The sequence below is a fragment of the Salminus brasiliensis genome, chromosome 21 (assembly GCF_030463535.1).
Source record: "Salminus brasiliensis chromosome 21, fSalBra1.hap2, whole genome shotgun sequence".
Lineage (NCBI taxonomy): Eukaryota > Metazoa > Chordata > Actinopteri > Characiformes > Bryconidae > Salminus > Salminus brasiliensis.
The window spans coordinates 4,634,425-4,648,991 of record NC_132898.1 but is presented as its reverse complement, the minus strand read 5'-3'; the positions used below and the strand labels follow the sequence as shown (position 1 = coordinate 4,648,991).

The 14,567-nt window shown below is 40.7% G+C and overlaps 1 protein-coding gene across 2 annotated transcripts in view; it reads left to right on the top strand.

Moving 5' to 3' along the window:
- Window positions 1-14,128, top strand: part of grm7 (glutamate metabotropic receptor 7) — a 240,853-nt gene extending 226,725 nt beyond the window's left edge. The window contains exons 9-11 of one of the 2 annotated variants that reach the window (XM_072665645.1): window positions 4,293-4,539; window positions 8,521-8,542; window positions 12,297-14,128. In XM_072665645.1, coding sequence (XP_072521746.1) covers window positions 4,293-4,539; window positions 8,521-8,525 — 252 coding nt within the window. In that variant the 3' untranslated portion in view covers window positions 8,526-8,542; window positions 12,297-14,128. The remainder of the gene's footprint in view (window positions 1-4,292; window positions 4,540-8,520; window positions 8,543-12,296) is intronic. The other variant, XM_072665644.1, reaches the window with a different exon arrangement.
- Window positions 14,129-14,567: the final 439 nt, after the last annotated feature.

The following is a 14,567-nucleotide window of genomic DNA, read 5'->3' as shown; positions in this document are numbered from 1 at the left end:
CTCCAGACGAGAGATAACGGGAAGACGGAATTGATGTTTGCATCAATAAACTCTAAACACTAAAAACAACAAAAGAGAAAGACCATTAGTGCATTTCCAATGGCGGCAATAAAGCCATGAGCGAGACCTCTTAACCCACAGAGTCTTGACACATTCAGCCGCACACAGACAGGAAGGCACTTAGTTCTTTATGGCAGCTTGTTCTTGTTATCCGTGACGCATCTTCCTAGATCCTTGATGTTCCTCGAGGTTCTCTACCAGTTTAAAAAGTTCTTCTGCTGTGTCATGAGTTCATCCATGCTCAACTCCTTCACCGTCTCTTCACTGGCTTCCTGTAGATTCACTGTAGAAATCCTGATGCTGGCCTACAAAGACTGGACCAGCCCCTCTGTACTTGATGGCAATGGTCAAAACCCTGATCTGTACCAAGAGCCCTTCAAATAGGGCTTGCTTTTAGCTTTGCTCCCGCTCGTTTCCCCAGATGCTTTCCCTTCTGGTGCGAGTTCAGCTCCAGTTTGGTTCAGCTGAGGTAGTCCAGTTTGTCTTGGAGGGAGCAAATGATGGAGAGAAGAGATGACAAAAGCTAGCGTCGGCTAGTGTGTTAGCTTTTAGCCTAGCATGGACACCTATTTGAGCCACCCCAGCTTTCGCTTCATTGTGAGAAAAAAAAAAAAGAAAAGTAGTTGAGTAAGAGTTCCTCTGCTCCAGACAGTGGCAAGGCCTGGTTCCCATAGCAACCCATATTCCCATAACTAGCCGTCTGGAGTCTGGAGGTGATGAGCTGCTCTCCAGTATCAACAACACCTCCGCAGTCACCGCCACGTTTTACTGCTAACCACTGGGTTAATGCACATTGTTGGGGGGTCGTAAACATAACAGGTCAAGACTGTGATGTAACAGTTTTGGGGTTTTGGAATTGGCCTGTTTTCCAGCTCTGTTGTGGTCAGCTCTTCTGGGTGTTCATTTGAAGGAGGAATGGCAGTGTTTGAGGTTCGAGGTTTGAGGTTGGTCACTTCCATGTACAGAACTGTCATTATTCAACTATGCCAGGCGTTACCATTTCGTGTGAAGCAGTTCCGAAGCCATTTTTCGTACGGTCGTAGCGCCTGGGCGGCCTTTTTTGACAATCGATGACACTTAATGTTCAACTAGAGGATTTCAAGTCTTCATTAGACCTCTCGTTGGGTCTGAAGTGTCATTATATCATCGGCGATCATGACTTGTGACTTTTATCTCCTATGAAGAGAGGCTTCACTGCAGCTCATTAAGTGTCCATTACTTTTAGTTCAGAGTCAGGGCTGTTTGACATAAAGTGGCTCGTATATGCTTTTCATCTCTCTCTCTCTCTTTCTCTCTCTCTCTCTCTCTCTCTCTGTCATCTCTCTCTCTCTCCTTCTTCTTCTCTGCTTTCAAATGGAAATGGGTGACTTGGCATCCTTAATTTTGGTTACTCACAAGCTATAGCAATAGCTGATCGTCTGCTCACTCTGGGACTGAGAATACATCTGTGTTTACAAGTGTGCCCTAGGGGGAGAGGAATGGGGTGGCAAGCGTGGCAAAGGGTTTCACCTCTGGAGCAGCTAAGCATTGCCATAGGGTAAAGCAGCAGCAACAGAAGCAATCACACAGTAGAGGGCTTAGATCTTGCAGTATGTGGTGCTTCTTCATGTGGTTCCTTCCTTCACTTGTTTCTGTTCTCCACTACTAATGTTCCTAAACCTGATTTATGGGTTAAATGAAAGGATTCTTGGAGCAACGCCCTAGAAGAGCCACTTTAGGCTCCATGATGAACCATATTTGTAATAGAGTTTGAGGAACCTTTACCTTCATTTGATGTGTTTATTTGATCTCTTACCAAAATTTGTTAAGTGTAGTAGGTGGGACACTCCTGTTCCTGTGAACAAAAATCCAAGACTGGAAACTGGATTCAAGGTCCAGAGTTAAAGACCTGGGTATTTTTTAGAGGCCACACTGGGAATTAGGCCGAAGAGCAATAGAGCTGTGTTCTCCAGAGTGAAGAATCCAGTATCCAGACATGTGTAAAGTACTGGAGCCCCAGACTTGAGTAAAAGTACAGGTGCTCTATCAAAAAAGGGACTTAAGTGGAAGTACTAAAGTACTCAACATTTTTAGTACTTAAGTATTTGCAAGTAGATTATTCTACAATTTTCTACTTAAGTACTGAAAGTAAAAGTACAGTACTGTACAGTCAAAAGTCTGAATATCATTGTTTATATTATTTTAGGTGCTCAGACTTAAGGACTGTCTCAGTTCCTCTGGCTGTAGTAGAAGGACAGGACTGCAGAAAACAGAATTCATGAACACGAGTCTTCAGTTCACTCTCTAAACAAACTCGCCCAAAAGAGAGAGAGAGAGCTGAACAGACCTGACTCAACCCACTACATACAAGAGTGTCATCTGTAAAACCAGTGAGGAGAGCAGCTCAAACCCCTGAGCTTCACTCTCTGTAAACTCAACTACAGCTGAAAGATCTCAGCCCATTCGAACACATACAAGTATTTGCAGGAGGTGAAGATGGAGGAGTTTCTTATGGTGGTTCTTCTTCTTCTTCCATCTGGAGATAAACTAACAGAGCTCTAGCGTTAGCAGGATCGGCTCTTTTTAATCCTCTCAATTCCGGAAGAAACAATAAACGAGCAGGTGTCCCAATACTTTTGTCCACACAGCGCATATCTGCTATATTAAAACTGGCACCAGATCACACTGCTGATATTTCTCAACTGTCTTTAGCTGAAAGATCTCAGGCCATTCAGACACGTGAGTATTTGCAGGAGGTACAGGTAGAGGTGGTTCTTCTTCTTCTTCCATCTGGAGATAAACTAACAGAGCTCATAGCGTTAGTGTCCTCACTGCAGCAGCGGAGTGAGAGAGAGGAAGAACGGCAGCATGCTCGCCCATGGCTCGATCGCCTGTTCTGCTCAATGTTCAGGCGGCTTCATCAAACCCTGTGGCGGCGCCATCTAGCGCTCTGGAGGTGATGATGTGGGTGTGAAATGATTCGTACAGTTTTAATAATTGTAGCGAGTAACGATGCAACACATAAACAAACAATTGAACAGAGTTAAAGTATTAAACTCATCCAAAATATGCAGTGAAGTAAAAGATAAGAAAAATAATCCTCCAGTAGATACAGATACAGTATTTTAGTACTTAAGTACAGTAGTGAAGTAGTTCCACTTCCTTTTCTACACATCTGAGTTGCAATGAGTGCCATTTGTGCTCCAGAGCTAACCGTTTAACATCAGTCCCTGACCTCACTGATGCTCTTCGGCTTGCTGAAGGCTCCAAGCACAGTTCCAACGTCTCATATAAAGCCTAGCCAGAAGAGTAGAGGCTGTTCCTGCAGCAAAGAGGAGACAACCCCCCTGTTAATACAGGTGAACAGGTGTTCGCAAACTGTCTGATATTTTAGTCCACCAGGACCTCAGTTCCCACATTTTTAATACGCAGTCCAACCTGCGAATGGGGCTCAACTGACACAGTAAGGACGGGCGGTAAGGAAGTCATGAAAAAGAGATAGGCCGACTAATTTGTACCTTCATGTATGACATTAGCTAGGAAGTAGAGTAGCGGTAAAGATCTCCTCATCAGAAAAGCCCAAAAGCCCAATTCATGAAAGATTTATGTGTGGTATTACATTACATTTGCACCACTGCACCATTGAAAGCCACACAGAAGGGCTTTGCTTAAGCTGACCACGGAAATATGGAGAATTATACAAGTAATATATTAATTTACAATGATTAGCATGCTGTTCGTTCACTTTTCAGAACAGTTGCTTGCATCTGACTAAGAAATCCTAAGACTCTTGCCATCAGACTTCTCTTGGAGATGCCACGCTGTCCTTATTAGATGTATTTAGGCTCAAGTAAACTCCTCAACTGACCTAACATGGTTTGGAAAGCTTAGCCAAAGCAAATTATCTTAAGGTTCTCCTGAAGAAAGCAGATTTCACACTGTGGGTCCCATTTGCAAAAGCTCTTGGGTTAACCTAGATCGGTAGTCTCCAACCATCCTTCTGGAAGGCTGCCGAAACTCCTTCTCAAAGCTAACACTCCCTAGCCAGCCAGTCAGGAACTTCTGAAGGCAGCATTTCATTTAGGTCAGGAGGGCTAGATTAGGGTTAGATCCAAGGTGTGGCAGGTGGGTCTCCAAGAGACCACTGACCTAGAATTTAAGGGTGTGTTTCTACTTTGTTTGGTTTGCTTCCCGTCGGAAAATGCCCCTCGGAAGCCTCAGCAGTGACTCTCGTTTCCCATGTTGCTTTCCAGCTGTACATCCAGACCACCACGCTGACCATCTCCATGAACCTGAGTGCGTCGGTGGCGCTAGGCATGCTCTACATGCCCAAGGTCTATGTCATCATCTTTCACCCAGAGCTCAACGTGCAGAAGCGCAAGCGCAGCTTCAAGTCCGTGGCGACGGCCGCCACCATGTCGTCACGCCTCTCGCACAAGTCTGGCGACCGGCCCAACGGCGAGGCCAAGACCGAGCTGTGTGAAAATGTGGACCCCAACAGTGAGTAACCCACCGTTCAGCACTGCCTCACCTCCACCTATTTTAAGCTCTGTTTAAACTCGGATGACGCACGTCGGCTGGAATTCAGACCTTCATTATTTTTACAGAGCCCGGTCCAGCGTGAGTCACTTTAGGGCAGATGATTGTTGATTCACACTCCTATCAAAAGCTTGGAATCGCTATTACTAATTATGACTAATCAAATGTGTGATTTTATAAACTATAACGACCGGAAATATTACAAATGTATAGAACAAATGTTATAAAGGAAACATAAAAAGGTATACAATGATTATGGTATTCTGAGATTATATAAATGTATATGTTATTATGTGCGTGTATGATACATATACAGTCCTATGCAAAGGTTGGGTTTTCCCCATCTTTTTCACATTCTGAAACATAATTTACATAATTACTGTTTATTTGATTTAATTTAACATAGTTGGCCTACAAATATTAATAAATTGTGATGTGCCAATGCCTAATTATTAGAACAGAAATATGGATATTATCATTAGAAATGTGCATTTTAAATATTTGATAATATATTGTAATTTAGAACATTTGTCATTTGTAACGTAATTACTGTTTATTTGCTTAATTTATTATCATTTCCCAAAAAACAAAAAAAAGGTTTAAAAATGGTAATAAATGGCAATGTACCAATACTAATAATAGAATTTGAATATTATTAGAATAAGATTTTTTTATTTAAAATTAGTAATTATTTTTTAAATATTTGATTATATATTATTATTTATACACATTCTAAAACATAATTACTGTTTCTTTACATTAATTTTCATAAGTTGCAAAACACAAAATCCAAAAAACATTTCTGGCTAAAACTCTTTTAATGTTACTAGTAGATACCATTTATATCATAGTAACATATGTTTTATATTTAAATGATAAATTATTGTTTTTATTATATTCAAATTATGCTCTAAAACAATTTAAAAAACATAAATACATAAAATAATAATAATTATTATTATTATAATTAACAACTTTTTTTTTTCTTTTCAAAATACCTAAAGGATGAAGCTTTCATAAACTGATTGTTAATGTTTGGATAATTTCTCCTTTCTACTCATTATAATATTTACATTTATTATTATAATAATAATTTCAAATGAGGATAATGTTTCTATGTTTATCTTCAACAATTTTTAAAAAAGCATTGATTCCAAACTTTTGAGCTTTTGACTTTTGTACCAATAATTGTAACCAAACCACATTCTAGTGTAGAAGAGTAGAATCCAAAATAAACGACAGTATCTGTTCTTAAGTATGTAAAGAAGGTACTGAATTTCCATCAGCTGTTGTGTTCATCATAATGTCTGAATAATGTGAGTGTGCACATTATTGTTGCATGTTGTTTATGTTCCATCAAATAAAGCTCGAACTCTAAGGAGACCCTCTTAACCTCTCCTAGACCCCTGGTCTCTGCACAGAGCTTTTATTTGAAATCAAAGGGTCATTGAATAAAACTCCTTGCGATCCATTTCATTGGGAAACAGTTTTAAGATTTTCCTTTCAGGTGCTCCCTCAAAGGTATCAACCTTATCAGTAGTACAGATAAGGACGTTATGTCGGGAGGGCCGACTCATAAGAATGTCAGCCATCCCCGAAGCACCGAGCGTAAATTGAATCTTGGCTTGTGAAAGGCTGAACTGCGGAGGAGCCTCTTTAACAAGAAGACCAAAAGCTATCTCAGCAGGGGCTCCAAACAAACCCATTTAACAGCGAATTGATTAGATTGAGTCCAAATTGATTTTCATGGATTTTTAGAGACATTTCCATACCTCGTTCATTCAGAGCCAGATGCGTAGCATACCTGTAAATATAGTTAACGTAGCATTACCCAGCCAGGGCTGTTTTATCTACGAAACTGGATTCTAGGATTCTTATAATTCACTCCACCGACTGTCTGCATCATCATCCACCAAAAACTAGCAAAATATTTTGCCACAGATGTCCCAGGGCAGTTTTTACTGGAGTCCTGGATCTGGTCTTAGTCCCTTAATTCTGAGGATCCATTGATCAGCTGATATTTGCTGTTAGATAAATAATAGTACTGCATAATCTACACTTTATTAAAGTACATTAAAGTTGTTAACAGTAAAATTCTTATAGTTTATGGTTTAGTTAGGATGCTAGGCTGCCTACTATACAAAAATGCTACCGGAATATGCCTAACTTTTTAGAATGTGCATAACGGGACATTTATAACTGATACATTTTTGAATAACCAGTTTATTTTCTTGGTACAATTTTGATTTATGAATTAATTGGAATTGGAACCGAAAACGCCACATATTAATGTAAAACTTTAACATAATAATATGATGCCTCACTGTATTTTTATTGTAATAAGAAAAAATATACAAAACTAAAAAATATAGATTGTACATTTTTATCTTGTCAGTGTAAGGAGCTCTCATTTCGAACCCAAAAATTTACATCTTACTTGTGTTGTACCATCACTGTGATTTATATTATTGGAAAAAATCAATAATAAGCACTTACAGATCCAAACTGTGAGCTATAAATGAGTTTGCAGTCATTGAAGAAAAAAACATAGTGCATCCAACAAGAACAAAAGTCTTGCAATTTTTCCATACACTAAAAACATAGTAGCTCATAGAAAATACAGATTCTTAACACTGTTCTGTTTTACTGTGCAGATTTAAAGTAGTAAAAATATTCAACCAGTTAGATTCAACTGTTTCACCAGCTGGATGGCCTGTAGGTGGCTTTGGGAAAGAGGTTAAAGCTGAACATATTGGCATTACATTTTTTTTTAAATACATCGTCGGTCTAAATTTATGTGCAGTTAGTAAAGTTACTAAATATTATAGCTTAGCCAAAGTCAACATTAAATGACATTATCCTCAGTTGAGCACAGAAAGCATATAACAAATGAGCTGTATTGTATACCACAAATATAACTGAATTGGCCCTGATCCTGACCCCTCTGTTCTGATGATCATATCATTTTTATTGAAGTTTGTATTAGAGAATTTATCGCTGTCTATTGGTCTACATTCAAAATGTATAGAACTTCAATTCAGCTCCAGTTTATTATATTTTATCCAGTATATAGCAATGACTGCTTAGCCTTTTCTGGTCTACAGGGAATGCTTAGCAACCTAAAACTTAGAAAACGTGCTTTTCCTACAGCACCATTCTGGCGAGAGGAGTTTCAGATCAATCTCCACTTTGTAATAAAGAGTCTTCAATGTTCTAAATCAGCCATCATGAACTAGCTTGGCCGTCATGTTGTTCCAAGTCAGCTAGCAGTGCTAGACTGTCTCATTGCAGAAAGTCTGTTTCAGCTGATGCCCTGCTGCTTTGGCCTTTGGCTTGCTCCGGCATGAGCTCCGGCATGAGCTCCCACTCATAAGAGAATGAATTCACCCACAGGGAATGACCACATCTAAAAACCATTACCAGAAATGAAGGGTTGGTTGTCACAGCGCTACCACGGTGATCCTGCACTAAAGGAATACTTTTCCCAGAAAAGCTCCCTGCTAATAACGGATGAAAGCTAATAAGCGCTAGTTAGCATGGCGAAATGTTATGGTAACCATGTTAGCTGGTTCCGACTCATCAGCTTTCATTCATTATTAGACATGAGTCTGAGAGAGGTACTCTTTTATCCCAAAGCTTTTCCGAAGTCTAGGCACCTTAGGCATGAGTGCTTGGTGGAGATGGGACCTAGCGAACAGGCTAGCTGGCATTTTCTTGATATAGCTGCGTCAAGAAAATGCCTCTCTCTCTCTGACTGATCCGATCACCCGTCTGTTTCATTTTATCACATACATCCGAGGTAATAAAGCCTCCCGCACAAGCCTGGGCTGAAATTAAAATGTAATTTTCAGATGGCATGGCTATTTAGACCAATTAGATTCTCTTGTTCTGCTTCCTCTGGCCTCTGAGAAACAGCTCACCAAATACTGTTTTTTCCAACAGGCTAATTCTCATAATTTATCAGGTAAGACCAAATTAATCTTCTCTTCTTTTTTTCCCCCATTATGACCTTGCTCCATTTTTAAAGGCTGGAGGAGAGGACGTGAAGGAAATGCTAATAGGCTTTTCTCAGTCATTCATCATACCTTCAGAAAGTTTCACCCAAAGACCCGGTGACAATCTTGCCGCATCTCCAAGCCGTGAAGAGGAATAAAGATCATGATCTCATTAGAATACTTCTAAAAACAAAGGTTCTACCAATGGTTCTTTAAGTGACGCCGTAGAAGAACAACCTTAGAGGACCATGGGCCTTATTCACCAACTTACCAACTCACCAAATTTAGAGCTGTAGAACAAATTAAAGAACATTCTTAGGATTCCTTCAAATCCGTCCTAATCAGAGCCTCCACTGTCCACACTACGCTCGAGGCTCACCCTGACGCATATTGCTCTGTTGTTTGTGCAGTGGAAAATAGAAATAGCCCCCTGGTGTCCATCTCTCCCAGTACAAATGAAGCCTATTACGTCCTCGGGGACCCCCGGCCACAGACGGCTCATGGCACAGCTGGGACTTGAGCCCGAATCCCAGCTGTGGGCAACACAGCTGCTTTTTTTCTTGCTTTCTTGCAGTGCACTCTCTTGGGTGTTGAAGCATGAAGTGTGTGTGCATGTGGGATGGAAGAATGTGTGTGTGTGTGTGGGGGGGGGGTGGTCTGCAAATAATTGTAAGAGTACCTTACGTTTTAATGACGTGTATATAACAAGTATAAGCGCTGGCTTGTATAGGAACAAGGAACGGGGTGTGAAGTGTGTATGCATGTGTAGGTGAATGTGTGTGTGTGTGTGAATGCAGTGGTCATGTGCGAGTGGGAACACACTCAAGCATGGAAAGCATCGCGTCCCACCGCTCAATTCCCAGCACACTCCAGTAGACTCCGCTGTAGATCCCAGTAGAGCCGTGAACCATCTGTGCAAGGTGTCCCCCTACGCCCTCTCTCTCTCACTGTGTCGCTCTCTCACTCTTTTTCTCGGTGTCTCTCGCTCAGTCTTGGCCTTCAACCTCGGATAATATTTATAGATACGTACATATGCAAATCCGCTGAACCCGGGAATGCTCCTGCACGCTAGGGAATGCGTCGTAATGATGAAGCAGAAGTGACTGTGGAAGAGAGCTCGATTTTGTGGCACATGCACATCCGATGGCGAGTGTGTTAGTAGTGTGTGTTGCGCCGGTGCTGCTGAAGTGTTTAAACACTCTATAAGACACTCCTACCTAGTTGGATCACCTTGTAGAAGTAGTAGAAGTCAAAGACAGAGGCTCTCTCATCTGGTGCTGCACAGTTTGTTGGTGTTGGTCATCCTCTAGTCCTTCATCAGTGCTCGCAGGACGCTGCTGCTCGGTGTCGGCTGGATGTTTCTGTTTCTGGTTGGTGGACTGTTCTCAGGCCAGCAGTGACTCTAAGGTGTTTAAAAACTCCAGCAGCACTGCTGCGTCTGATCCACTACTCGTACCAGCAGCACAACACACTAACACTACTAACACACTCTCCACCACCATCACCATGTCAGTGAGTGCCACTGCAGTGCTGAGAATGACCCACCACCCAAATACCACAGTCTGCTCTGTGGTGGTCAGTCCTGTGGGGTCCTGACCATTGAAGAACAAACAGGGTAAAAGGAGGCTAACTAACAAAGTATGCAGAGAAACCAGACGTGATTATAATATTCAGATATGGCTGTGTAGTTATATATTACGGGCCTGTACATTGTTTATATTAGGCAGTGCAGCTGATTCTCCAGTCTGATTAGTCTGCTCTGGTCTTAATGGAGTGCTCAGTCGTGCAAAGTCGAAGAGGCGGGCGGCTCTCGTTAGAGCACCTGTTCAGGAGAGCAGAGCTTTAGATCCATCTCCATTCTCCACTGTAATTGTCCTCCTCCATCCACGGCGAGCTGTAGTTTGGCACCGCCTCAGTCTCATCCCATGTGGATTGAAGAGAAGGGATGAGAGGCATTAAGGAATTTATAGAGCCGCTTGCTTTACGGATGTCCTGCCTGAGGTCAGGCGCCAGATAATGGCTCCCCCACCTCGCCACCACCCATCCTGAGGATTCTTTAGGTGCAGAAATGCAGGGATGCCGCCGTGGTGTGTGTCAGGCACCAAATGAGATTTTAAGCAGGGGTCAGTCTCTGTCCCAGGGCCTCATTTTACAGAATACCCAGAACACCCAGAATACTGTCCTTAGCTATACTGTTACTATGCCGGTTTCAAAGTCCTACTCAAGGGTGCCTTGTTCTAAGCGCAGAATGAATCACGGATGAATCATAACGTTTAATATGTTTAATATTGACAATGCCTAATTAAATCCAGCCTTTACCAAGGACACATCTCTCAGGAGACGTGTTTTTTTGGAGAAGTGACATTTACTTCAAATATGTGATGAGTAACTGAAACTTAAAGGTCACTATGATCTCTTTGCTTCTTGACCTTTAATTTGAAAGATTTAGAAATACTTTGACTTGCAAAAGAGTTCCCAAAATGTGTCTCGGAAAAACAAACATGATAATACCGGGATTAACTCTATTAGTTACAGACAGACTCCAAAAACACATTAACTCCAAGCTGGAAAGGTCAGGCCGTTACCGCAGCAATCAGGCCTTTTAGGCTCTTTCCAGGTTCTGAGATGGAATGAAATGCTAGAATAATCCATTTCATTTCTTTTGTTTAAAAACAAAAACCATGTGTCTGGAGTTTCGAGCAGATCAGCAGTCTAGCGCCCTGCCTTTGAGGCCCGCCGTTTGCAGGTTCGAATCCTGGGTTGTGCCCCTTTGCCATCAGCAGCCGGAGCCAGAGAGAGCACGACTGGCCGTGCTTTTCTCCAAGCGTGTCGGCTGCCCTGCAGTGAAAAAAACATGGCTTTGCACTTATCAGAGGAGACGTGTTAAGTCCTTACGCTCTCTTAGTGTTCAGTGTGTTGCTAGTGCTACACTCTTAACACACCATAGAAGAACTACTTTTGCTTCCATAAAGAACCATTTTGGTAATGGGGTCAAACCTGGTTCTTTATGGAACCAAAAGTGGTTCTTCTATGGCATTAATTTTATTTTTCATACATTTATTTGTTGAATTTTGCCTATTTTCTCCCAATTTGGTACTGCCAAATACTCAGAGAGGCTTCCTCTTTTGTTTAAAAATAAAAAACACGTTTTAGGGGTCCGAACGATCAGTGGTCTAGTGTGCCGAATCCTGGCCTGTGCTGCTTCGCCATCAGCAGCCGGAGTCAGAGAGAGCACGACAGGCCTCTGTTAGCTGGTCAGGTGGAGCTGGTGACCCGGTGTTTTCCTCTGAGTGTAACAGGTGCCTTGCGATGCCGCGTCCGTGGCAGGTGGAAAAGAGCCAGTTAAGTCATTACCCTCCTAGTGTCGGGGGCATTGCAAGCGCTAGGGGGAGCTACGAACGGGTGGGTTAGTTGGCAGTACCAAATTGGGAGAAAAAGGAGAAAATGTGACAAATAAATAAATTTAAAAATCCAATAATAATAATAATTTAATCCAGTTTTTATTTCATGATTTCACAACTGTGTTTTTTTTTAAATACCCATTCTACTTGGTGTGACCATGTAATAGCTTGTACAGAATTGAATGACTTCCACCTAGTCTCGTTACCACAGACAGAAAATTTGCTTATTGATATTTTCTTCTACAGAAACCTTAAATTTTCAATTTTGGGAGGTCAAAAAAAGGCAAATGAAAAGTTATCTTTCATCCCTCTCTCTTTCCAGGTCCGGCTGCGAAGAAGAAGTATGTGAGCTACAACGACCTTGTGATCTAAAGGACCTCCATCAAAGGAGGGAAGCAATCAGCGAGGGATGCTTGGTCTTTTGCCCTTTTTTTTTCGGCAAAAGGAGAAACGGGAGGAAAAGAAGGCTTTTATGTCCCTTTGGTGTACTGCCCACTCACATCCAAGGTCCAGGACAGTGATTGGGTCCATGGTTGTACTGTACCTGCTACACTCAAGGATATCAATTGATATTTTAATACGTCCTTGGATATGAGTGAGAAGGTCAAACAATTCAAAGAGATTCCAACATGTTACGAAAAAAAAAAAAATTAAAAAATGACAAACAGTTTTTGGGGGTTTGTTTTTCCTGTCTTTTTTTTCCAGAAATGGAAGAATATAAAGGACGGGACGGTACTCAGCAATGGCACAAATCTCAGCTCCTGGCCCTATAAAGACCTTTCTCAAGGCATCGGTTTCTTTTTTTGCTCTGATAATCTTCAAAAAGAAACTTTCTTCAGGGTGTCTCTCTAAGGGCAATGGCACAGCAAAAGGATGATGGGGCCCGAGAGGCCACCTCTTGTCTTTACATGTACTTCCAAACTGCAAGTTTTCCAGACTTCCCCGTGCGAGTTTGTGTGGTTCTTTAGCATTCCTGTTACCTTTGCTGTTGGACTTTTTTCCGGTTTTCTGTTTCAAGGTTTTGCGTTCTTATTTCTCTTCTTTTTCCTCTTGCCTCTTGGATGCACATTATATTAAAGCCATATTCTTCTCTTTGAGATGTCAAAGCCCTGTCACCATCCTCTTTTCTGTTTTTTGTTTTTGTTTTTTTTTGGTGTCCCTCAGAGCTGCCCTTAGAGCTGCCCTCTCCTGATACGTACAAGCATTTGAGCACTTGCCTCACATCCAGTAAACCTCTGCCAGTAAGTCAGTTGCGTTGTGAGGGTTTGTAGACCATCGACTGTGTTTTCAGTGACTTTTGGGAGAAGTTAGAGATACATGTTGCATTGGATTTACGGTATGATCTCGAAATTCCACAGACTCGACGGTGTTGCTGATTTTAAAGAAGAAAAAAAAAACAGTTAAGATGTTCACGTAGCAGTTGTCAATGCATGCCTGATATGTTTGATGTTAAAGTAAACTTGAAAATATGTCACCACTAGAAGGCTGTTATTTTGGCCTGTTCTCAAAAAAAATATTTTCATTAATTTGCATTTTTTTCATTCCTCATTTCTTCCTCCACTCCAGAAACATCCACACACTCAAGGCAGAATATGGCTTTAATTTGTTATGGAATTTCTAACTGCCCCGCAACGTATGGAGAAATTGTGGAAAAAAAATGATGAATATGAATATATATTTAAAAAAAGCGAAAAAAAAAAAGATTTAAAAATGAAATAAAAAGCATGTATGTTTTATACTGTTTGTACTAAGTATATTCATGTTGCCCTTGCTGCTTTTGTGCCAATATTGTGGGAGACATTTAAGTTTGGCCACTCATGCAACTATACTGTGGTGTTGTCCAAGAATGTATCAACATGAAATAAAACCATTTGGTTATTTTTATTTTTTAATTCCCAAAAAAGGACCAATTTCTGTTTATTCACATATTTTTTGGGGCAGTTAATACACTTGAAGTTTACTTTAGCAATAGTTTTCAAACTACTGTTTGCCGCAGTCACTTCCTTTGATGATTGGATTATTTTTTTCAGTGCATTCATGCATCTGTGATGTTAAAGATTACCGTAGCCACTTAATTAGTAGTAATAACAGCACTATGCCACGCAAAAAAGTGCAGGACGGTATGCAATTAAATTTTTACACATGAACTCAGTAACAGCAACAGTAAAATTAAAACCTATGTGACATTAAGGAGCTTCTTCCTAAAAAAAAACCAAAACATTATTTATTAATATTAATTAATATTATTTAGTACCAATTACTTCATGATTGTCAAAATACTGAAACAAATGTTGTATTTAACCAATAAAATACAAATGGGGAAAAACGTATATATAAAAATGAAATAAAAATATACATGTCGGGTAATGAATCTATGAACATGGCATCAAATGTGACAATCCTCCATCCACAGTGAATGTTAGCTCGAGGTTAAACGACTTTAGTTAGAGCAGCAGAAGCGGTTTCTCTCCCCAACTTAAATCTAATTTTTTATCTGATTTGCTGATCTAATATTATTGCAAAATAATTTATATAAAATTCTTTATTAATGTGCTCTGAAATGTTTCTCAAGAAAGTGGTGTCTCTTAAGGTA